The following is a 23,309-nucleotide window of genomic DNA, read 5'->3' as shown; positions in this document are numbered from 1 at the left end:
GAGCTCCTCAGTTGCTCATAGAAAATCCCACCTTGGAGTTTACAAAGACTTATGGGTAGAAAAGCCACACTAAGTAATTTACTACACCGCACCACCACAACCTCATTCTCTGAGGGCTTCTCCTTTGTGACTGTGGTGTGCTGGGCCCCACGGTGGAAAAGCAGTGACATATGCCATCTCCAAACAAAGCTCCAGAGTAGCTGCTGACTCTCCCACTGTCTCCCCTGCCCCACTGGTGGGCCTCTCTGACTCCTGGTCTCTCGCAGCCCCTCCCTCCGCACCTCGCAGCGTGGTTCCCCACCTGAACGGCTCCTCCCTGCGTCTGGAGTGGAGCGCCCCCTTGGAGTCAGGCGGCCGAGAGGACCTCACCTACGCTCTCCGCTGCCAGGAATGCCGCCCTGGGGGTTCGTGCACACCCTGTGGGGGAGACCTGACCTTCGATCCTGGCCCCCGGGGCTTGGTCGAGCCCTGGGTGACGATTCGAGGGCTGCGTCCTGACTTCACCTATACCTTCGAAGTCACCGCCTTGAATGGGGTTTCCTCCTTAGCCACAGGGCCGGCACCATTTGAGGCGGTCAACATCACCACCGACCATGATGGTGAGATGAGCTGGGGCTGCCCGTTTTAGTGGGAAAGGCCAGGGAGGGAAGGGAGGTGGACAGGCTAAAGGTCTGAAGGAGAAATGGCAGGGGCTAGGGAGCAGGGCTTCCCAAGAGAATGGAGGGGTTAAGGCTTCGGGGGCGGGAGGGTGGGAGCAGAAAGAGAAGCAGTGGCAGACTGGAAAGCCAAGTACAGGGGGCTTCCCCCTGGAGGCAGAGAAGTAACTGTTGAAACAGCCAAAACGTTGAGACAAGGAACCAGCAGAGGAAGAGTGGGAAAAAGACCAAGGATAGACCTGCCAGGAGGAAGGGCCCCAACATCTCTGTCTCTTGCAGTGCCCCCGCCAGTGTCTGACATCCGGGTGACACGATCATCACCCAGCAGCTTGAGCCTAGCGTGGGCTGTCCCCCGGGCACCCAGTGGGGTTGTGCTGGATTATGAAGTCAAGTATCATGAGAAGGTGAGGCCAGGCTGTGGCCCTAGGCATATGCCGGTGGGCGCTGGGCCATGCACTGGGGACTGGGACAGTCCCAGCTCTGCTTCTTATTAGCTGAACGGCTTAGGGCGAGCCCTTGGACTTATTTAGCCTCATTATTCCCATCTGTAAGATGGGTATAAGAACAGTATCTACTGAACATTAACGGTAGGTAGATACACTCCTTGGAAAGAACAATCATGGGAGAACAGAAGGGCTGTGTATGCACAGGGAGACAGGTTGGGGGGCAGGAGTACATGGAGGGATGGACACAGGGAAGAGCTAACTATTGGGAGGAAGTGGGAGGGGAGCTGTCACATTGGGGTAAATTATAGTCAATGTCATGAGACACAGTGTATGTAAGCTGCTGTATGGAAAGTGAATTTGCTCTGTAAACTTTCATCCAAATCACAATTTAAAAAAAATAGTATCTAGTGTACTGAGGTGCTCCAAGGATTAAATGATATAACGAACGTAAAACATGGCACGGCACGTAACTAAACCCAGAAGTCTCGTTTGTCTAGGCAAGATGCTAGAGATGGGTGGTAGGCAGGAAGAGAGAAAGAGCAGCGGGGCCTGGGAGCCTGGACTTACGGCCAGTCCCTCCTCTTTCTGGACAGGGCGCAGAGGGCCCTAGCAGCGTGCGGTTCCTGAAGACGTCAGAAAACCGGGCAGAGCTTCGGGGGCTGAAACGAGGAGCCAGCTACCTGGTCCAGGTGCGAGCACGCTCTGAGGCTGGCTACGGGCCCTTTGGCCAGGAGCACCACAGCCAGACCCAGCTGGATGGTGAGTGAGCCTGGGGGGGGGCAGGGCAGGGTGCTGCCCACCCACTGGAGGGAGGCCTCACCTCTGCCCTACAGGGCCCTCAAAGTTATGCCCTCTTGCTCACTGCTTACCTGCTGTGTGGCCTTTAGCCAAAACGACCTTCTGAGCTGTGTCCAATAAAACGGTGTGTAATGAAGCCTTTCGTGGGGCTTCGAGAGTTCAGCGAGGTAGCACGTGTCAGTTGTAATGTCTTGAACCAGTGGTTTGTAACAGCTTTAGTTTAAAAGCTTTATTGAGAAATAACTCAAATACCATATAATTCACCCATTGAAAGCCTATAATTCAATGGCTTTTACTACAGAGTTATGCAACCATCACCACAATTAACTTTAGAACATTTTCAGCACCCCAAAAAGAAACCCCACACCCCTTCGCCTTTCATCCCCAACCTCTCCATCTTCCAGCCCCTGGCAACCACTAATCTACTTTTTGTTTATATGGATTTGCCTGGATATTTCCTATAAGTGGAATCATATGATGTGTGGTGCACTGTGACTGGCTTCTTTTGCTCAGCGTAGTGTTTCCAGAATTCATGCGTGTTGTAGCGTGTATCAGTTCTTCATTCCTTTTTAGGACTGAATACTGTTCCACTGTATGGATGGAGCACATTGCATTTACCACTCATGAGATGATGGACATCTGGGTGGTTTCCACTTTTGGGATAGGAACCTGATTTTAACTTGTAGAATCTTTCCCGCAATTGAAACTTATTGTGGGCACCAGTATGCGTAACAAGGCAAAATCAAAAGTGCTCTGGCAGTAACAAGATCGAGAAACTTCCCCTTCTGCCTGTGGGCCTGTTAGAAACAGTTTGAAAACCATTGTGCACTCCTGACCCTGTCTGGTCTACATCATCGCACCATCACAGCTGCTGAGGCCTAATCTCAGGGCGCACACTCACTCCTTGGAGGCTGCGGCTGGGACCTCCAGAGGGCTCTTGGACCACTCTGACCATCGGCTTTTTCTTCCCAGAGAATGAGAGTTGGAGGGAGCAGCTGGCTCTGATTGCAGGCACAGCAGTCGTGGGCGTGGTGCTGGTCCTGGTCGTCATCGTCATTGCTGTTATCTGCCTCAGGTGAGAGCTCTGGGCACCTGCAGTCCCCTCTGCAGCCCCAGGTAGATGGCCCCCTGCCCTTCTTGCTTCAGGACAGTTGTCCTGGATGCCCCACAAGCCTGCTTTTCCCTTGGAATCCTCCCTGATGCCGCCCTTCCCTTTCCATCCTGTCCCTCTGAGAACATAGTGATGTGTCCCTCAGTTTACCTTTTTGCTTCTTTCCTCTGGGCTACAGGAAGCAGAGCAGCGGGAGAGAAGCTGAATACTCAGACAAACACGGACAGTATCTCATTGGGCATGGTGGGTAGTCCTGCCCCTAAGGGAATTAGAACTAGGGGGAGGAGCCAATAAGAACTGGAGGGAGGAGCCAATAAGATCTGGGGGAGGAGCCAATGAGATCTAGGGGGAGGGGCCAATAAGAACTGGGGGGAGGAGCCAATAAGATCTTGGGGAAGGAGCCGGGAGCTAGGAAGCTGGGCATCAAGAGTCCAGCAGCAAATCACTTCTTTGCTAATAGGGTCCCACCCAATTCCTCAGGTACTAAGGTCTACATTGACCCTTTCACTTACGAAGACCCTAACGAGGCCGTGCGGGAATTTGCAAAAGAAATCGACGTGTCCTACGTCAAGATTGAGGAGGTGATTGGCGCAGGTGAGTGGAAAGATGCAGGGAGCGGGGACGGGGAGGGTGGTGAGGGAAGAGAGCTGAGCCGTGGTGTCCCTCCTGCAGGTGAGTTTGGTGAGGTGTGCCGTGGGCGGCTCAAGGCCCCAGGGAAGAAAGAGAGCTGCGTGGCCATCAAGACCCTGAAGGGCGGCTACACCGAGCGACAGCGGCGTGAGTTCCTGAGTGAGGCGTCCATCATGGGCCAGTTTGAGCACCCCAACATCATCCGCCTGGAGGGCGTGGTCACCAACAGCGTGCCCGTCATGATCCTCACCGAGTTCATGGAGAATGGCGCTCTGGACTCCTTCCTGCGGGTAAGCCCCGGTATCTGTAGCCCTGCTCCCTCCCCTGCTGGCCACAGCTGCCAAGGAGCAAAGGTCATTGAGCTCAGAACCCAGGACAGATGGCCCCATGCCACTCTCTCCAGCCTCTCCTGGAGTTGATTCCAAGTCATAGTGATCTCGTATGTCTCAGAGTAGAACTGTACTCCATAGGGTTGTCTGGGCTATAATCTTTTACTGAAGTAAATCACCAAGGCTTTAGTGGATAGGTTCAAACCACCAACCTTTCAAGTTGGCAGCCAAGCATGGTAATTGTTAGTACCAACGTGGGACTCCTCTGGGCTCCAAAAACCCAAAACCAAACTCACTGCTGTGCAGTTGATTCTGACTCAGCAACCCCCCACTGGGTTTCCAAGGTGGTAAATCTTTACAGAAGTAGATTGCCCACACTTGCTTCCATGGGGAGTGGCTGCTGGGTTTGAACCACCAACCTTCTGGCCCGTCAGGCCCTCCCTTTCTCTCCAGAAAAGCTTGAGTTCCTGGCCTTTCCTCTGGCAGGAATTGGACTGGCCTCTCTGGGAGACAGCTGCTCTTGGGACACAGGGGTTGTCATTTGTTCCTTTAGTAAATATTAACGAAGGCCTCCTACACATTAGCCACTGTTTCCAGCGTTGGAGATAGAGCCTTGAACAGCGCAGACGAGGTGTCTGCTCTGTGGGAGCTGAGAGTCTCATTCGACTGTAGATTCAAAAGCAAACACATGGGGTTCTGAACAGAGTTAACCATTTCAGATGTGAGAAAAATTAAGACAATGGAAAAGTGGCTGGGGGTGAGATGGGAAGAACTTACACTTTTGCCACTTTATTTAATGGGTCTTAGTAAGCATTATTGTGTTTTTAACCTTGCTGTGCATCTTGTTGGGAGCTCTGGTAGCATAGTGCTGAGGCACTTGACTGCTAACCAGAAGGCTGGCGGTTCAAACCCACCAGCCACTCCTCGGAAGGAAGATGGGGCAATCTACTTCCGTAGTGATACTGCCTTGGAAACCCAAGGAGGGGTCGCTATTAGTCGGGTTCGACTCGACAGCACATAACAACAACAACAATGCATCTTGTTTAAGATATCCAAACATTTCAATATATTATTGCATGTAATACAATTACAATGACTCTTTAATACATGTAATACCCATTCAATATTAAAATGTCCTCAGTGGTCCCCAAAATGTCCCATACTGCTGGGTTTCCAAACCAGGATCTTACTCAGAGCCCATTCTGCTGGCTTTTATTTTTCTGAGCCTCTTTAAATTCAGAACACCAACATGCTGAGACACTAGGCCAGTCGTCTCTTTGGTTGCCCCTTCTGGATTTGTTGGAGTCTTCCCGTGGGGTCATTTAACCTGTTTCCTTGTATTTCCTGTTACAGCTAACATTTTGACAAGTTCACAGTTGAAAGCTGTGACTAGATTCTTATCAGAGGATGCTGTGCACTACATCCTGTGTCCTGTCAGGGGACAGGTACTCTGGTTCTACTGTGAGCAATGTGGAGACAGACCCTGGGGTAGTGTGATGACAGTCTGTTCCTCTGTTGATACCTCTGTTGTTACAGAGGTTCAGTTGTTGGGGGCCAAGGGGGCCTGTTTGAGAAAAGATGAACGGCCAGCCCTGAGAAGGTCACAGGAGTGTGTTTGGGGCAGAGAGGAGAGCCCTGGAGTGGGAAGGAACCTGGCATGTTTCAAGAACAGGAAGGTGGGGTGGCCACCATCAGTGAGCAGCGGAACACTGGTAGGTCACGAGGCAGATGGTGGCCCAGGTCACAGTCGACCTCGTGGTCTTGCTCAGGAGTTTGGATCTTGTTGGATGTGCGAGGGGAAGCCATCAGCAGGAAGTACGCAGGAGAGTTAGGTGACTTCACACGATCCCTCTCCCTGAGTGCTGGGGCAGGTAGGCCAGCAAGGAGGTGGTTGCAGTCTTGGCAGTGGGGTGGAGAGAAGTGGCTCGATTGGAGATCTGTTTTGGAAGCAGAGTCAGAACTTGCTGATGGGTTGTGAGTGGAGGGTGATGGAGAGAGGGGGACATGGGAGACTCGGGTGTAGCCCTGAGCTGCTGGGTGAGTGGTTTCTAAGTTCTGAAATGCAACTGGGATGGGGGCAGGTTTAGTGACTTGATTCAGAAATTGGGTTTGGGACTCTTGTGTCCCTGGTCTAGAGCTGAACCCAGGAGAGAATGAGTTAACCATTTGAGACTGGTTAGTTTAGCTGGTAAGAGCAAACTTTCTAAAGGTCAAGGCCAGGTTTTAGACCCTTGGTTTTGGCTCTGTGGTCACTGATCGTACCCCAGTTCCTTGCTGCTCGCTTGCAAAGACCACACCCAGTTGGTCCAAGAGGGCTGAGTGAGATTACAGGTGGGTCAGCACAAATCCGTCTCCACCTGTCAACAGGTAACTCAGAGTGCAGGAGTGTACACCTAAGGGGCAGAACTCTGTTGCTGTCAAAGGAGCTTGTAAGAAAAAGCCTTTGTTGAGTATTTTCCTGAGTCTGTTGTTACTGTTGTTGTTAGGTGCCATCAAGTTGGTTCTGACTCACAGGGACCCTATGTAGAACAGAACGAAACACTGCCTGGTCCTGGGCCAGTCTCACAGTCCTTGCTGTAACTGAGCCTGTCGTTGAAGCCACTGTATCAGTCTATCTTGTTGAGGGCCTTCCCCATTTTCATTGACCCTCCACTTTGCCAAACATGATAACCTCCAGGGAATGGTCCCTTCAGACAACATGACCAAAGTAGGTGAGACAAAGTCTGGCCATTCTCACTTCCAAGGAGCACTCCAGCTGCGTTTCTTCCAGGCCAGACCTCTTCTAGTCTATTGTTGTTGTTGTTGTTGTTTGCCGTCAAGTTGGCCCCGACTCATAGCGACCCCTCCTTGGGTTTCCGAGGCAGTATCACTACGGAAGTAGGATTGCCCAACCTTCCTTCCGAGGAGTGGCTGGTGGGTTTGAACCTCCAGCCTTCTGGTGAGCAGTCAAGTGCCTTAGGCACTATGCTACCAGAGCTCCTAGTCTATTAGGTTAACCAAAAAAAAAAAAAAAAAACTCTGCCGTCGAGTCAGTTCCAACTCATAGACCCCCATTAGGTTTCCAAGGCTGTAAATCTTTAAGGAAGCAGACTGCCTCATCTTTCTTCCATGGAGTGGCTGGTGGGTTTGAACTACCAACCTTTTGGTTAGCAGCTAAATGCCTTAACCACTACACCACCAGACCTCTATTGAGTGGCAGAAAATTTGAAGAATTGTCTCCTTATATTGTAACTAAGAAAGACTGGATGTAAATGTGTATATACTTGAAACAGGAATAATTACAAGTGTTACGTTGTGATAATAATAGTAAGAGATGGGAGTGGAATCTGGAAGTGCCAATATATCGTTTAGAAAGTGAAAGGAAGAGGGATGGCGGGTGAGCTGTCCTCACTGTGCCCCTCTCCCGTGTCCACTCTGCAGCTGAACGACGGACAGTTCACTGTCATCCAGCTGGTGGGCATGTTACGGGGCATCGCCTCAGGCATGCGGTACCTCGCTGAGATGAGTTACGTCCACCGAGACCTAGCCGCCCGTAACATCCTGGTCAACAGCAACCTTGTCTGTAAGGTCTCTGACTTTGGCCTTTCCCGATTCCTAGAGGAGAACTCTTCTGATCCCACCTACACGAGCTCTCTGGTAAGGCTAGGAAAAGGGGTAGAGGTGGTGGCTCTTAGGGCCAGGTGGGGAGGGAAACGGAAAGGTGGGAGTCTAGGTTATAATCAGCTCTGGTCCAGGGAGCAGATTTAGGAACAGACCAAGAGGTGGATCTGAGGAACCTTGGGGATGTGGACCAGGGAGCAGGACTCCTAGTGTCTCAGAGGAGAGCAGAGTTGGGGAGCTGGGTGCTTGGGCCCCAAAAAGAATGGAAGTCTGAACTTGGAGAAAAAAAGCAAAGAGAGGGGGCAGTGTGCTTGGGGACTTTGAGTCCCTCAGCTCACCTTTTCTACCCTCTTCTATAGGGAGGAAAGATTCCCATTCGATGGACAGCCCCCGAGGCCATTGCCTTCCGGAAATTTACATCGGCCAGTGATGCGTGGAGCTATGGGATTGTGATGTGGGAAGTCATGTCGTTTGGGGAACGGCCGTACTGGGATATGAGTAATCAGGATGTAAGTGTTCCATGGTCATGCCAGGCTTTTCTGGAATGTTCTCTCACCTGGAATATGGGGTTGGAGGAGGTCCCAGAGAGCTCATCGCAGCTGGGACATTGACATGGTGAGGGTGGCAGACTGATCTTTGTGTCAGAGAGTTTGGTACAGTGTGTTTGGGTCCCAGAAGGACCTGGAGGACAAGGGCAGAGTTGGAAGTTAAGCATCTAACCTCAGGAGCCTCCGTGATGAGGATGCACAGTTCTGTCATTCTGGGGGCTGTGGCTCCCATCCCACCAGCTGCTGGATCCCCATTTCCCTGGAACCCTTTGGCATCTTCATTTTCCCCCTATGTCCTTACCCAGTGCTCCTTCCTACCACCCCAGGTGATCAACGCCATTGAACAGGACTACCGGCTGCCCCCGCCCCCCGACTGCCCCACCTCCCTGCACCAGCTCATGCTGGACTGTTGGCAGAAGGACCGGAATGCCCGGCCCCGCTTCCCCCAGGTGGTCAGCGCCCTTGACAAGATGATCCGGAACCCTGCCAGCCTCAAAATCGTGGCCAGGGAGAACGGCGGGTGAGGACCCCAGAGGATGGGCCCAGCACCCAAGAGCTCCCTCTCTGGAAGTACCCATCCCTTTGGTGGTATGTGGGATGGTCTCTGTCCACCTCCAACGTTGCCCGCGGGGCTGGGCTCCACGTCGCCACCTGACTCAGGCCTGGTGTTGAGCGTGTCTTCCCCACCCCTGCCTCCCAGGGCCTCGCACCCGCTCCTGGATCAGCGGCAGCCTCACTACTCAGCCTTTGGCTCTGTGGGTGAGTGGCTTCGAGCCATCAAGATGGGAAGATACGAAGAGAGTTTTGCAGCTGCTGGGTTTGGCTCCTTCGAGCTGGTCAGCCAGATCTCCACCGAGTAAGTCATGGCAGGAGCTCGGGGAACCTGAACCAAGCCTACAGATTCAGCAGGGGCCTTCGGGTCACCTTCTGGTGCCAGCTCTGTTTTCTTACTGGAGCAAAGCTAGGGAAGAGTAGGTCCTCACCAAGCCCAGAAGAGGCCCAGAACCTGTGACAGCTGCCGGGGCTGAGGATCCCGGCCACCCTTTCTACATCCGTTGCCACCTTTCCTTCTCACGACATCCCAGCCCTGGGCCACCTCTCTCCCCAAGCCCCGCCCCCCCGTCCATATCTGTCTTTGTGCATCTGTCTATATTCCAGGCCCGGCTCCATGTTAACAGCGTGTCAACACTGGGTCTGCTTCTCACCCATAAAAGGAGAAGACTGGCCTGGGTTTTGGAGATGCTTTCCAGCTTTAAAGTCAAATGGTTTTACGATTCCACATCTCCCAGTGTTGGCATCTCATGCTGCTGCTTCCTGCCTTTCCCTCCTCTGCTAAGGATTCTTCTCGCCCCAGCCTAGCATAATAGAAGTAGAATAGAAATCCAAACCAGAAGGGTCCTCGGGGGCCACCTCCAGGCCAGGCAGGGCACTGGGGCTCCTCAACCTGGCCACTCCTCCTTTACTAAATTGTTGCAGCATCTTCTTGACACAGGTTCTCCCTCCCATTTCCACCTCTGCGTTTTTCCTTATCGGTCTCCGGGCAGCAGGATGGGAGGGAACGGATGGTTTTCGCCCCTTCCCTCCTGGTCCTGGCACCTCCCCTTCCTCTCAGCCCGGCTCTTCCTTTTCCTTCTGACTTGGCCTTGACCCTCTAAAGCAATCTGTGCAGCCAGTCCCTTCCCCCACCCTCACTTGTGGGCCCTCCTCTTGCTTGTAAGGAACCTTGTGGTGCAGTGGTTAAAGCATTCGACTGCTAACCAAAAGGTTGGCAGTTCAAAGCCAGAAGAAAGATGAGGTGGTCTGCTTTCATAAAGATTTACACCCTCAGAAACCCTATGGGGCAGATCTATTCTCCTCTATCGGATTGTTGTTGTTATGTGCCGTCGAGTTGGACCCGACTCATAGCGACCCCTCCTCGGGTTGCCGAGGTGGTATCACTGTGGAAGTGGATTGCCCAACCTTCCTTCTGAGGAGTGGCTGGTGGGTTTGAACCTCCAGCCTTCTGGTTAGCAGTCAAGTGCCTTAGGCACTATGCTACCAGAGTTCCTCTCGGGTCATCGCTGTTGTTGTTGTTGTTATTGTGTGTCCTCAAGTCAGCTCCGACTCATAGTGACCCCTCCTTGGGTTGCCAAGGCAGTATCACTATGGAAGTAGATTGCCCAACCTTCCTTCCGAATCGAGTTGTTAGGAGTCTGAATTAATTCAATGGCTTTGGGTTTGGGTCTCTTGCCTGTCTTACCTTTCCAGCCTCACTGGTTCTCACCTCTTTTCCCTTCCTTAATCCCCTCCAGAGGCTCCTGCTGCACCTGCCACTCCTGCCTCACTTGGCCTCACCCTTTGTGGCCCCAGCTCACGAGAGGCCTAGCCTCACTCACTACTGTGGCTGAGTGGGACTGTGGCCTACCCCTCACTCCTCTGGAAACTGCCTGGCAGCTATCGACATTGGACCCCAGCCTCCCAACACTGGCCTTTCTAATTGGCTTGCAGTCTGGAGGGGGCGGCATTGTGGAAGTTGAAGGGATGCTGCTGGGGGCACCCTGTGGTCTCACCTGGCTCTCCCTCCTCCCACAGGGACTTGCTCCGAATTGGAGTCACTCTGGCAGGACACCAGAAGAAGATCCTGGCCAGTGTCCAGCACATGAAGTCCCAGGCCAAACCCGGAACCCCAGGCCCACCCGGAGGACCGACCCCTCCTTATTGACTGGTGCCGCCTCCTGTGGCCCTGCAGCCCTGCAGCAGGAGCCCCGAACCCTGGGGCAGAGTCGGGTGGGGCCTCATAGAGGCCCCCTTCCCTGCTCCCCACTGGATTGCACTTTGAACCCATGGGGTGGGGAGTTGGCAGTTTGGAGAGACTGGATTTGAGGATTCTGCCATATGGGCATTAGAAATGGCATGCCCCCAAGGTGGGGACCCAGAGTATGGATGAGGGACCCTGCCCTCAGATCGGGAAAGGATTGGCCCGTATTCTAGCTTCCACAGGGGTGATTGGGCAGGGATCCCCACAGCCTCCCTGCAATCCTAAGTCAGCTTCCAAGTGCCTCCCTTCACCTTGATGGGCCTTGTCCCTGCAGACCAAAGAGGAGAGTCACTAGCCCGCAAACCTGGGAGTGGAGTGATGTTCCAGGAGGAAGGAAGGGGCGTCGTGGCCCAGTGACAGACTCATTGGACTCTGATGTCCCCAACCTTGCTGCTGTTACCACTAAACTCATTCTCCCCCCTTGTAAATGCCCCTCCCCCATTGGCTGCCTTCATATTGAAGGTTTTGAGTTTAATTTTTATTTTTTTTTTGTTTTTGGTCTTACTTTTCCTTTCTTGTTTTGTTTTGTTTTTCGGCCGTCTTTGTCGTAACTTTTTCTGTTGAGGGGACCTGTTTCACCATTGCCTCCCTTTGCCCTTGTCGTCGAAGCAGGGGCCCATCGTGGTGTCTGTTTCTAGAACAGTGCCGTGGTCAGGCCACAGTCCCCAGACGTGCCCCTGCCTCCCAGGTACCCTCAAGCTGTGTCCCATGGGGGCACGGGTGGTGGAGGAGCGTAAGGGAGTGGAGAGGGCAGAGAGGTGGTGGCAGAAAACAGCCAGACACCGGTCCTTGGAGGGGTTCTTAAATTATATTTAAAAACGTTTTTTGTATAAATAAAAGAAAATGGGAAGTGTCCCGGCTCTGGGGGTGACTGGGACTTGGGAGGACGGCTTGGTATGTGAGGAGCGAGGGGTCTAAGTATGGAGGGGCTTGACGGCAAACAGAGGGGCTGGGGGTTTGGAAACCGCAGGGCTGTTGGGGTGCTGGTTGCTGGCTTCCCAGCCCCAGGCTGCGTTTGAGATGGTGGGGTCGGGGCAGTGGGTGATGAGTCACTGGCAGCTGTTTCTAACGGCTCCAGATGGCTCTGCCAAGAGCCTGGGGCACCTCCGGGGTGGGGCAGCCCCCTCCCTTTTCTCCCCCTGATTCTTTGGCCAGGGCAATGGGCTCTACAGGGAAGGGGAGGTCTCAAGCTCCTAGCCCTGCCTTGCAGCCCTTCCCTAAGGGGAGGAGTGGGGATGCAAGTTGGGGGGCTCCGATGAAGGAGACAGATGTGGGCCAGATGTGGACAGCTGGGCTTGGTTTTGAAGCAGTGGCGGGGTGTGTGTGTGTGTGTGTGTGGAGAGGTGGGAGTGGCAAAGGTAGACCCCTGTGTGTGTGTAGGGGGGGGCGGACAGCACGCAGCTGCGTTGGAAACACAATTACCCCATTCAAGATGCTGCCCGGGCAGGTTCTCCCAGCCTTTTGCGAAGGGGAGGGGGAAACCACCTGAGTGTCTTTCCCCCTCCTTGTCCCTCCCAAACAGGGAGATGAGGACGGAGTCGACCCCTGGTGTGTATTGCCCATTTTCTGTCTCAACACCTCACTTTCCTTTGTGCCTGCCCAGCGCCCCATCTGGGATGGTGCAGAAGCAGGCCTTGAAGGGACCAGCTTTAGCTGCAGCGGCCTTTTCATCCGCATTACAGTTGCCCTCTGTTCTGTTGAGGTCAGTGCAGGACCCCCAGTCACAGCCCAGGGAGCCTCACCATCCTGTCCCCGATTTCCCACTTCTACAACTTTCTTCCGGAGTCTCTAATGCTCTGTCCCCTTCCTTGTTGACATAGTCGTTTTGTACCATTGAGAGGCTGTGGGGCGGGTGGGATTTCTGTCCTGCCGAGGAAGGCGGGGATGGACATCCAAAGAATGAGGGTCCAGGCCAAACCCCCTTCTGCCAATCAGACTGTGGGACTAGATAAGGTGACCCTGAGAGAGTTGGTGAGGGCAGGAACAAAGGTCAAGGGAGTGGGGCAAAGAGAGGTAATGGGTCAAAGACCAGGGGAAGGGAGCAGTGGGAGCCCCGTGATATCAGGCTAAAACATGAAGTCCCAGTTCTCCCCAGAAGGCTGCCCTGAGCCTGCCGTCGCCCATCTCCCAGGTGTGAGCTGCTCCCCCAGCTAGGGGAAGGGAAAGCCAAGCTGGGCAGGGTGGCCTGATTGGTGGGACACCTTCCGTTCCTGGGGCCTTTACACCACCCAGTCTCACTTCCTCAAAAGAAGGTGTCTGCCAGAGGGCCCACAGATTCAAAGATCTTTTAGAATCCAGCATCCTATCTGCTTACACTTCCCCAAACCCACTTGGGGTCTACAAATCAGACCCCCAGTCCATAGCCTTATTTTACTTAGAGTTTGAGCAGGAAGACCCAAGCAAGGACCTGCCTGGTAGGAGGGACCAAGCACTGGGAAGGGTCAGAATGTTGGCACTTGGGTCTCACCCTGGGCTCAGTTACTCCTAACTGCACAGAGCTCCCGACTCAGCAAGCTTCTTACCTGACCCCATACTTGGTTGCCATAATAACCCTTAGGCCTTTTTGAGAAATGACAAGGGTCAGTGGAATGTGTCCTCCCCAGAGGGTCACGGGCCAGTTCACTTTTTAGAACAACCCGCTTTCCCATCCTTTGTCTATGAGTCACCTTTCACTACCCTTGGTGGGGAGCTCAGAGGCCTGAGGTGGAGATAAGAAGAGAGAAGCCTTTATCTCAGAAGCCATTGGCCCGGGGTCTACATGCCAACCTTCATTCCTCATTTCCTTCCCTGCCCCTCACACTGACTGTAGACCTGTGGGGGGCCCAGGGCTACATGGCTTACCCTAGAGACCACCAAGACTTCAGAAGGACTGCCCCACCCCCACCCAGTTCTGCTTACAGGACACCCCTTACTGCCTCAAACCTCCGTTCCTCTCAGTGTTTTACACAGAATCCAGCCCAGACCCCACTACCTGTCTCCCTCCTATCCCACCTCAAACCTACCTCACAGACCCAACTCCCTCCTGCATAATCACATGGAAATTCACATCTCAAAAATAAATTTTATTTGATCTCTTCTTTGTTTGAAGACAACTCAAAATTGAGCGACTTTGAAGGCTCTCTATGGAACAAAATCTGGCAGAAGAGAGAAAACCTTATTAGAGGCAGACTCAACTCCAGGTCAGAACCTCTGGCTCTCCCCTCAGGGACGGCCAGCGTTTGGGACTGTGGGCTGCTGCTTACCTGTGTCCGCCAGTCAGCCTAAGTTGTAGCTCAGGAGTTTGTTCCTAAGAGGCATGGGGTTGCAGAGGGACGCTCAGTGTGTCGACTTCGGCTTCCTTGTGTCCTAGGCCACAACTCACTCCCCGTCCCGCCCCCAACCCGTTTACCCCCACCCCTGTTTGTCTGCCTGCCGCCCCAGCCCCTCTCCTGAACTCGCCTCCTCCTCCTTTTCCTGTGAAGGTACTTCCTGGTCACTGCCAGCACCGTGAAGGCCGTGGGCACCAGCATCCCCAAGAGCACAGCCGCAAGGTTGGGTGCTTCTGGAGTACAGGGAACAGAAACAGGGATGTGGAATAGGAAGGAAGGGTTGAGGGGTAGGGGACACTCCCTTTAGTCTGCAGTTGCCACCCTGAATGGACATTTCCCCTCAATCTCTGGGTGTGGCTGGTTCTCCCTTCAGTTGGCTGTGGGGGAGGACCCTGCAAGGCTACAGCCCCCCCCCCCAGGAACCCATTTTTCCAGACACACTCCCATAAGCCTTCCGAGAAAGCTGCTTCTCCAGCTGGTCCTCTGGAGACCAGAGTGAACTATCAGCTTGGCCCTTGTCATTCAATTTTAGCCCTTTAGACACTTCCCTCTGTCACCAGGGAGCTTGTTAAAATGCAGATTTTTGGGCTCAATCCAGACCTATTGAATCAGAATCTCTGGGGATAAATCTTGGAATGTGTTTTAAAAAACTACCTCTCCCTCCCCAGTTTTAGGCAAGATTAAGGATTAAATTTGAGAGGCCCAGAGGATGAAGGAAACTCTGGTTTGGGATAGGGGAAAACAGTAAATGGTGTTGGAGAGGCATGGTGGGGAAATAACAGCACAGGTGAGGCATTTAGATCAGAGAAGTGAGGAGTTAGGGTTCAGAGAGGAGATTCTGGAATATACGAGTAGGTGATGGATTCTTTTGAGAATCTTTGTCCTGCTAATCTCAAGGGATTATGTTATCAATACATGTAATTCTATAAGGAGCTCCAGTGGCACAGTGGTTAAAGCATTCCGCTGCTAACAAGAGGGTCAGTGGCTCATCCTACCATCTGCTGGGTGGGAGAAAGATGAGGCAGTCTGCTAAAGACTGACAGCCTGGGAGGGCTCTGGTAGCATAGTGCCTAAGGTACTTGACTGCTAACCAGAAGGCTGGTGGTTCAAACCCACCAGCCACTCCTTGGAAGGAAGGTTGGGCAATCTACTTCCGTAGTGATACCGCCTCGGAAACCCAATGAGGGGTCACTATGAGCCGGGTCCGACTCAATGGCACATAACAACACAACAACATCCTTCGAAACTCTATGGGGCAGTTCTATTCTGTCCTCTAGGGGCGTCGTGACTCAGAATCACTGGATGGCAGCGGGTTTGGTTTTGGGTTTTAGATATAATTGTTGTTGGTGGGAAGGAGCTGTGAGGATACAGGGCCTGGGATGAAGTTCTTACTTAGCTTTTCAGGGGCTGGAACTTCCTGAGGTTCCGCGCAGAGGTCTCCCCCATAACCAAGTTCACACTCACAGGTGAAATTGGTTCCCTGCTCCTGACACCGTCCGTCATTCTGGCAAGGGTTCTGCAGACAAGGGCTTTCTGCAAGGATGGAGGGGTTGTGAGAGAAGTACCGAGGGGAGCCCCTTGATTCCTCAGGACTCTCACATAGCCAGGGAGAGGTCTGGCTGGGGGCTGGGACCCAGAGAAGAAAGCAGCAGCACATAGCTGAGTGACTGGCCAGGGGTCAGCCAGCCTGGTTTCCCATCCTGGTTCTGCACTCGCTAGCCCTGGTTTGGGGAAACTACCAAACCTCTCTGAATGCCATTCTCTACCTACAGATGGGGTTAACATGCTAACCAACAAGGACAAGGCTTAACGGGGCTAACAAGAAGCTAAGCACAGAAAAGGGATCCAGTCCAGTGCTTGGCAGAGTAAATGCTTAGGGAATGTTAGGTCCTTTTCCTTTGCCCCTCCTTAAAGAGGATGGGACCAAGATAGAATGGAATTAAACAGCACAAACGTTCTGACACAGTGTGGAGAAGTCCCAGGCATGGAACAGGGAGGGGCAGCTGTTGGTCCAGGCCCCTACTGTGTAGTGTGGAGGCAGCCTGCAGCCAACGCGGGGAGGATCACACTCACCTCGGAAACAGCCACGGGTGAGGTTCCCCAGGGTGCAGATCTCTCCTGCGCCACAGCCGAGGGGCTCACACAGCAGGACCCCGGAGCTGGCACAGGTACAGCGCTGGGAGCAGTCCTTGGTCACAAAGCTGTCACCTCGCTGGAAAAGGGACAAGGGTCAGGAGCAGAAGGTCTGGTTTTTGTCCCTGGTCTGATTCTACTTGTGCATCTCTGCTCCCCCAAGCCCTTCTGCACCCAGCCCAGACCTGGTAATAGATGCCATTGCTGATACAGCCACAGTCCGCTAGAGGGAGGCTCTGTGCACCGCTGTAGACGTAGCCAGGGAGGCTGGCACAGCCTTCCACACAGGGCCCCTCACAGTCCCTGGGAGCCTCCGGGTTGGCACAGGAGGCTGGGCAGGGCGTCATGCAGCTCTGATACACGGTATTGGCTGGACACGCCAAGGCTAAGGGAACAGAGTCCCAGTCAGAAGGTGGCCGGAGCTGGCCAAAAAGGGATGGACAAAATGGAGTGAAGCTAGAAGTGGGTGAGCAGACAGAACACAGAGCTTATTATAGGCAGAGAGGCCAAGTTCACGCCCAGCTTGGTGTGTCTGTCTGTCGTGGACTTCAAAGCTTGGGAAGGAACTGCATGAGCAAGGATGGACTTGGAGACAGGGCACAGGAGGGGTGGCCATGATGGGGGTGAGGTTTCCCAGGTGGAACTTTAGGGGATCAAGTATAGCAGGGATTGTGGGGCTGGCGCGGGATCGGGCAGTGTTTCGTTCTGCTGTGCATGGGGTCGCTATGAGTCAGAAACAACTCGATGGCACTTAACAACAACAACAACAAGAATGGGGGCAGAGGAGGAGTCAGGTTAGAAGGATGTCCTGACCTTACAATGGGGAGCTGGGGGCTGGGGAGACCCGTTAGGAAGCCAAGATGGGGAGTTAGAGGGGAATCAGAGTTGAATGGAGGGAAGACATGGCAGACAGTGTCAGGGGCCAGCGCCGGGGGCAGGTCAGTGCCTCACCACAGCCCGTGTGGTTGCGCCAGCTGGCCAGGACGGTGCCCGCCTCCTGGCAGATGAGGGCATACCCGCTGAGCAATTGGCAGCGCAGCTCCTCCCCCTCCTTGGGGTCCCGGGCAGCACACTGATCTAACACGCAGTGCCTAGGGGTGGGGACAGTGGGGGGCAGGCTGGTGACTCAGCCCCACAGAAGAGACCAAGCAGAAGGAAAGTAGGCAGGGACAGGGGAGGGTCACCAGGAAATGAGGCCACAGAGAGAGAAAAGGAAAGTGAACCGAGCACGGATCAGAGTGGACAGCAGGACCCACAGAGAGGCCAAGGACAGAGCCTCGGTGGTCCCTGCAAGCCCTGGGCCTTAGACTCACTCCTGGAAGGGCTCTGGGGCCACAGTCTGGTGACAGGCAGCAAAGGGACCCTGGGGGTCAGCCAGCACCCTACAGGCCTGGATGCTGTTGAAGAGATGCTCCGGGGTGCATTCTGACATGTGGAAGCTTGACTCCCCCTCTTTCTCCTCCTCCTCCTGAATGGCCCTGGAGCAGAGACAGCGAGGGGCCAGGTAAGGGCCGTGAGAAATGTGAACTCAGGGAAGAGGAAGAACAGTGGGATAGGCTAGGAACAAACTTGAACACATGGCCCCTGTGGTGGTTATGTTTATGTGTCAACTTGGCTGGGCCTGGTTGAGTGGCTGGGCAGCTGGATGTAGTTATTCCCCATGATGAGACTGGTAATCAACTCCATGGTGGAATCTACTATGAGCAGCTGAGTAGCTGCTTTTGGGATATAGTCTGCTTCCTGTATATAAGGAGAAGTCTTGGGAATAGTCTCTAGCCTATGGCATGCTTGGACCCTGCATGTAGCCATGTCATTGTTCAGCAGCCTGCCATGTTCTGCCGACCTTGAGACTTACAATGGACTTAAGCTAATGGCCTGCTGTGTGGTCTGGTAACATCGGGACTGTGCCTTTTTACTTGTCAACCTTGGGGCTTACACCCTCAGCAGCCAGCAGCTGTTTGAGTGAAGAAATGCCTATAGCTCCAGTGGGCCAGGAGCAGGAGGCAGAGCTGGACCCCAAGGTTGAGGGGCTTTCACCCAACCCCTAGAGCCTGGCATTTTGAACTTGGACTTAAAGCCTCCAAATTGTAAGAATAGACTCCTGTTTGTTAAGGCCTTCCTATTTGTGGTATTTTCTTGTCAGAGTGGCACTAGGGAACCAGAACAACCCCTGAAGGCCTCTGTCTCCTCTTTACCAGAGTGTAGGTCGTGCGGCCCTGGAAGTGGTAGCTAAAGCCAACTAATGGGTGGTAATGGAGGTCCCTGGAGACTGGGGCTTCCACAAAGCCTCATACTTAGTATGAGAGGAAAGGACAAAGTTAGAGAAACCCAGGTCAAATCTGTCTGGGCTCTCCCCCTTGATTTTCCTCCTTTGCTGAGCACGCAAGGGTGAGAAATGTGGACAGACACTGGGCCATGGCTCCTCTCCCTGTGGGCTGTTTCTACCAGGGCCTTGCCTCACTGCCCACCCCTCTCACCTTGGAACTCGGGCCTGGGTGGCCTGGTCTCCCTTCACCTCCCAACTGTTGCCAAAGGTATTGATGTTGCTAGTGATGGCGCCAGTGGGCAGCATTAAATCATTGCTCTGGTTCCTATCAAAGTTCCCACACAGGCCGCGCACGAGGCCTTGGTATGTGCTGGGCATGGAAATCACTGTGGGAGCAAGGGGGCACAGAGGTGAGAGGCCCTGTGTGCGCTGCAGCCGTGACCCTTCCCACCTTGCACCAACACCTTCCCAGCTGTGCCCCACTCTCACTGTCTCAGTTGTGGCTTCCCCTCCCCCACACCTCTTCCCCCCCACTCAGGGACCTGCATTTTTGTTCCCATCGAAGCTGATGGCCAGCCCAAAGTCAGTGGTCAGATACAGGCGGTGAGACTTCAGGGAGACCTGCAGGTGCTCACTCGGCTTGTAGGGAATGACCACCTTCTCGTCATTGACCTGAAGGAGAAAGGCAATAACTGCAGAGGTCCCTGCCACCTCCTGTGGCAGAGGCCTCCCTCAGTCCCCAGCCTGGTCTCTGCTCAAACCTGGCACCATGGATGCCCTGATACTTCTTCACCCTGAGCTCACACTCACACGTATGTTTTCTCCTCTTTTCCCATGTCTGTCTCCAGTCTTTTGCTTAATCCTACTGCTCTCCTCTGCCTCTCTCCATGAAGTGAGCTTGGCACTGATTCTGACTTCTACACCCAGGCTGTCCCTCCCAGGAACGTCCCAGGGGACAGAGAATCCTGGTTCCCTCTGGTCCAGGCACCTCCAAGAGCCCTGTCTGCCTCCCCAGACCCTCCCAGCTCTGGCCCGGTTCTTACCACAAGCTCCAGACCAGGCTGGAGCTGGATTCTAGAGCCGTAGACCTTGACCAACACTTCATACAAGAAGACCGGACTCCAAGGCAGGTACATCTTGTTGCGACCCTCCACGACCAGGGGCTCCACCCCATCAGGGAGCACATCTATGGTCTTTACCAGAGTGTAGGTCATACGGCCCTGGAAGTGGTAGCTAAAGCCATCCAGCGTGCGGTAATGGAGGTCCCCAGAGACTGAGCAATGATCCAACCCTGCCAAGAAGGGCAAACACTGAGACCCCTCCCAGACAAAGCAGTCCCAGAATCCTCTTGCCCATAATAATGTCTCCTGTCAACCTGCCTCTTAGCCCTGGGATTTGATGTTCAACTTCCTCTCCCAACCCAGTTAACAACCATAGAAGATCTCCTGTCCAGTCCCTTCTTGTTGCTCATAAGGTAATGAGTTCCAAAGAGAGTCAGCGTGCATGGCCACAGAGTTGGTGAGAGCCAGTTAGAACCCTGAAGCCTCTTGACTTAGTTGCCCAATCCTGATGCCTGTACTCAGGCCACCTCTCTTCATGCTGTTGTTGTTGTTATGTGCTGTCGAGTCGGACCCGACTCATAGCGACCCCTCTTTGGGTTTCTGAGGCAGTATCACTGCAGAAGTAGATTGCCCAACCTTCCTTCTGAGGAGTGGCTGGTGGATTTGAACCGCCAGCCTTCTGGTTAGCACTCAAGTGCCTATGCTACCAGAGCTCCCACCTCCCTTCACAGCTTCTCCAATCTAAGTCCTTTTGTTCCCTGCCTCTTACTCCACCTCAGCCCTGAGCCCTCCTTTCTCCCTTCCCCTTACAGTCAGGTACGCAGTTGCTGTTGCCCTTGGCATTGAGCTGGCAGTGGGAACCTGAGGGGCAGTGGAAGTTCCTGCACTGAATGACTCCCTCTGTGCAGACACAGTTCTGGATACAGCCAATGGCGAGCCAGGTCTTGCCTGCCTGTAGAAGCCACAGGAAGAGCAAGGGAGTGAGGAGGGAAGGGCCGGTCCTCCTTTCTATTACTCCTTCAGCCTAAGCCCACAATCTGGTCACACACTCCCTCAGCTGCCAGTTACAGTGCCATTTGGACCCTTATGCCCCTGTATCCTCTTAAGGGGTATTGTCTTACCTTTGTGACTCAGGATGTACCCCTGGACCCATTTTATAGATAAGAAAAGTGAAATAACAGGTCACCTAACTGGTCAGTAGTACAGTCAGGATTCAGTCCCAGCTCAGCCTGCACCTCTGCTAGAGCGTGCGGACTCCCAGTTGGTAGACTCCTCAGGTCCAAAACCCCCAGCCCAGACTTGGCTGAAGATCACCCCACCCCTCTCATCAGCTTCCACACCCCAAGGCCAGTGTAGAGACACAGATGTCCCAGCCTGAGAAGCTGAGGAAAGAGAAAGCTCCGATCTCAAGGTGGGTCCCCAACCCTATTTCATGTCCCTACTCACAGGAAAGATGTGGCCTTTGGTGTCCCTGCAGCTGCACTGATTCCTGAGTATGCACTCGTCCTCCTTGAGCACATACCCAGGGTTACAGACACAGCCCTCAAAGCAGGTGGAGAGGAGCTTGGTGCCCTCACAGCGGCCCTCCAGGTCCCAGCAGGAAGGTGGGCAGGTGGGAGCACAGTGGGTGTAGCTGCTGTAGGCAGGGCATTCCAGAGCTGTGGAGTGGAAGGGAGAGAAGTAAGTGGAGAGGGCTAAGGGCGGCAAGGTAGGGGACAGGGGATGGAGAAACCAAGCTAGGGTGTTTTTTTTGGGGGGCTATGAGATTGGGGAAATTTTCTTGGCCCTAGAAGTGGTAACTAAAGCCATGAAATGTTCAGTAACAGGGGCTACAAGATTTGGGGCTTTTTCTTCCTTTCCTCATTCATTCAACAAACATTTGCTGAGCATGAACTATATGCCAGGTCCTGAGGAAAGAAATGAATAAAGATGAGCCTCCCAATTCAGTGAGGGAAACAGAGGTGCTAAAAGGGCAAGGAGGTGGCATCTTCTGACATCCTCTAACTAAGCAAGAGGAAGACAGAATTGCCATCAGCAGCCAAAGACATGTTCCTATGAGGCCAGACATGCCACCACCCTCCAGCCCTCTCACCAATCTTGATACCAATCGCCCCTCCTTTGGCAACCCCCCACCTCTTTGCTGGGTTTGATAATTCACTGCAGTGGCCACACAGAACTCCCAGATTATAGAGTTTATTAGGGAAGCAACAGGCTACAATCCAAGGTCAGGAATGCACTCAGGACACATTTCTTCAATCAGGATAGTCTCCCCTTTGCTGTGCACTTAGACATGTCTCTCTGGCCTTGGCCTCTCAGCCTAGCCTCTGCCTCTGTGGGCCAGGTAAGCCTGCAACTTTGTCTCATGCCTCTTGGCTCTACTGCTGCTGTCTCTCAGCCAGGTGTCTCTCTCTCTCACTGCGCATCTCTCTCAGCCAGGTGTACATCTCAGCCAGGTGTCTCTCTCAGCTGGGCGTCTCTCTCAGCCAGGCATCTTTCTTAGCTGGGCATAAGATTCCCCCTCTGCCTTTAGGAGGGCTCATTTTCAGCCTGGAAGATGGGGAAAACTAACCAATCCCAGCATCAGAGTTCTACACACATGAGAGAAAGCAAACTTTCCCAGAAGATTACTTCATGCTGCTCCAACAGAAATACCCCAGGTGGATGACTTTAATAATTAGGATATTAAAAGCAGCGACTCAGTTGCTCACAGCAAATTCCACCATGGAGTTAATTGCTGGTCTCATTATAGGAAATAACTACTACCAGCGGCACAGCCAAGTTGACACATATTTGCATGGTCCCACCCAGTAATCCAGTGGGAGTTATAAAGACTATGGTTAGAAAAGCCACACTATGCAACTCACTATACCACAAGAGGCCAGCCAGCAACACAGCCTTGATGGTCAGTAAGTGGAGTGACAGGCATGTGTGGGCAAGATGTAATGGGAGCACATAGCAGGAAGATATGGACTCTGTTTGGGAAGTTAAAGAAAGACCTTCAAGCAAAAGTAGTCACAAACAAATGGAAATGCCTACCATGTTCATGGATAGAAAGTCAACAACATAAAGATGTCAGTTCCTCTTAAGTGAATTTATGTATTCAATATAATCCCAATAAAATATACCAACAGAGTTTTTATTCATAGGATGAGATGATCTTAAAATTTAGGTGAAGAAACTAGAAAGGCCAAGGAAAATCTAAAAATTAAGACCAATAGGTAGTAAATGACCCTACCAGAAATTAAAAGACATTTGAAATTCTTAATAACACAACATTGTGCTTCTGGCACATGAAGAGGCAGTTGGTCCAATGGAACAGAAAATAAAGTGTCGATATGGACCTAATTAGATGTTGTTGTTAGGTAGTGTTGTGTTGGTTCCAACTCATAGAAACCTGGTGTGCAACAGAATGAAACGCTGTCTGACCCTACATCATCCTCACAATCCTTGCTGTTTGAGTCCATTGTTGCAGCCACTGTGTGAATCCATCTCATTGAGGGTCTTCCTCTTTTTCACTGACCTTCTGCTTCACCAACCATGATGTTCTTCTCCAGGGACTGGTCTCTCTTGGTAGCAGTGTGTGAGACAAAGTCTTGCCATTCTCTTTTCTACGGATCATTCTGGCT

The 23,309-nt window shown here is 53.0% G+C and overlaps 2 protein-coding genes across 2 annotated transcripts in view; one reads left to right on the top strand and one right to left on the bottom strand.

The window, feature by feature from the left end:
• EPHB4 (EPH receptor B4) overlaps positions 1-10,819 on the top strand; it is an 18,386-nt gene extending 7,567 nt beyond the window's left edge. The window contains exons 6-17 of the mRNA XM_007955894.2: positions 267-599; positions 936-1,060; positions 1,696-1,861; positions 2,873-2,975; positions 3,190-3,254; positions 3,492-3,605; positions 3,684-3,931; positions 7,391-7,606; positions 7,930-8,079; positions 8,445-8,638; positions 8,819-8,974; positions 10,690-10,819. Of these exons, the coding sequence (XP_007954085.1) occupies positions 267-599; positions 936-1,060; positions 1,696-1,861; positions 2,873-2,975; positions 3,190-3,254; positions 3,492-3,605; positions 3,684-3,931; positions 7,391-7,606; positions 7,930-8,079; positions 8,445-8,638; positions 8,819-8,974; positions 10,690-10,819 (2,000 nt within the window). The remainder of the gene's footprint in view (positions 1-266; positions 600-935; positions 1,061-1,695; positions 1,862-2,872; positions 2,976-3,189; positions 3,255-3,491; positions 3,606-3,683; positions 3,932-7,390; positions 7,607-7,929; positions 8,080-8,444; positions 8,639-8,818; positions 8,975-10,689) is intronic.
• Positions 10,820-12,494: 1,675 nt separating this feature from the next.
• Positions 12,495-23,309, bottom strand: part of ZAN (zonadhesin) — a 40,092-nt gene continuing 29,277 nt past the window's right edge. The window contains exons 35-46 of the mRNA XM_042782969.1: positions 21,130-21,341; positions 20,494-20,635; positions 19,666-19,913; positions 19,165-19,294; positions 18,834-19,008; positions 17,670-17,834; positions 17,308-17,447; positions 16,542-16,741; positions 16,297-16,435; positions 15,616-15,756; positions 14,354-14,456; positions 12,495-12,609 (exon numbers count right to left, since the gene is read on the bottom strand). Of these exons, the coding sequence (XP_042638903.1) occupies positions 12,495-12,609; positions 14,354-14,456; positions 15,616-15,756; positions 16,297-16,435; positions 16,542-16,741; positions 17,308-17,447; positions 17,670-17,834; positions 18,834-19,008; positions 19,165-19,294; positions 19,666-19,913; positions 20,494-20,635; positions 21,130-21,341 (1,910 nt within the window). The remainder of the gene's footprint in view (positions 12,610-14,353; positions 14,457-15,615; positions 15,757-16,296; positions 16,436-16,541; positions 16,742-17,307; positions 17,448-17,669; positions 17,835-18,833; positions 19,009-19,164; positions 19,295-19,665; positions 19,914-20,493; positions 20,636-21,129; positions 21,342-23,309) is intronic.

This window comes from Orycteropus afer, unplaced genomic scaffold (assembly GCF_000298275.1).
Source record: "Orycteropus afer afer isolate SDZICR_OR568_19922 unplaced genomic scaffold, OryAfe1.0 scaffold00542, whole genome shotgun sequence".
In the NCBI taxonomy this organism is placed as follows: Eukaryota; Metazoa; Chordata; class Mammalia; order Tubulidentata; family Orycteropodidae; genus Orycteropus; species Orycteropus afer.
Note: the sequence above shows the minus strand (reverse complement) of the source record. Positions and strands in the feature narration are given on the sequence as shown.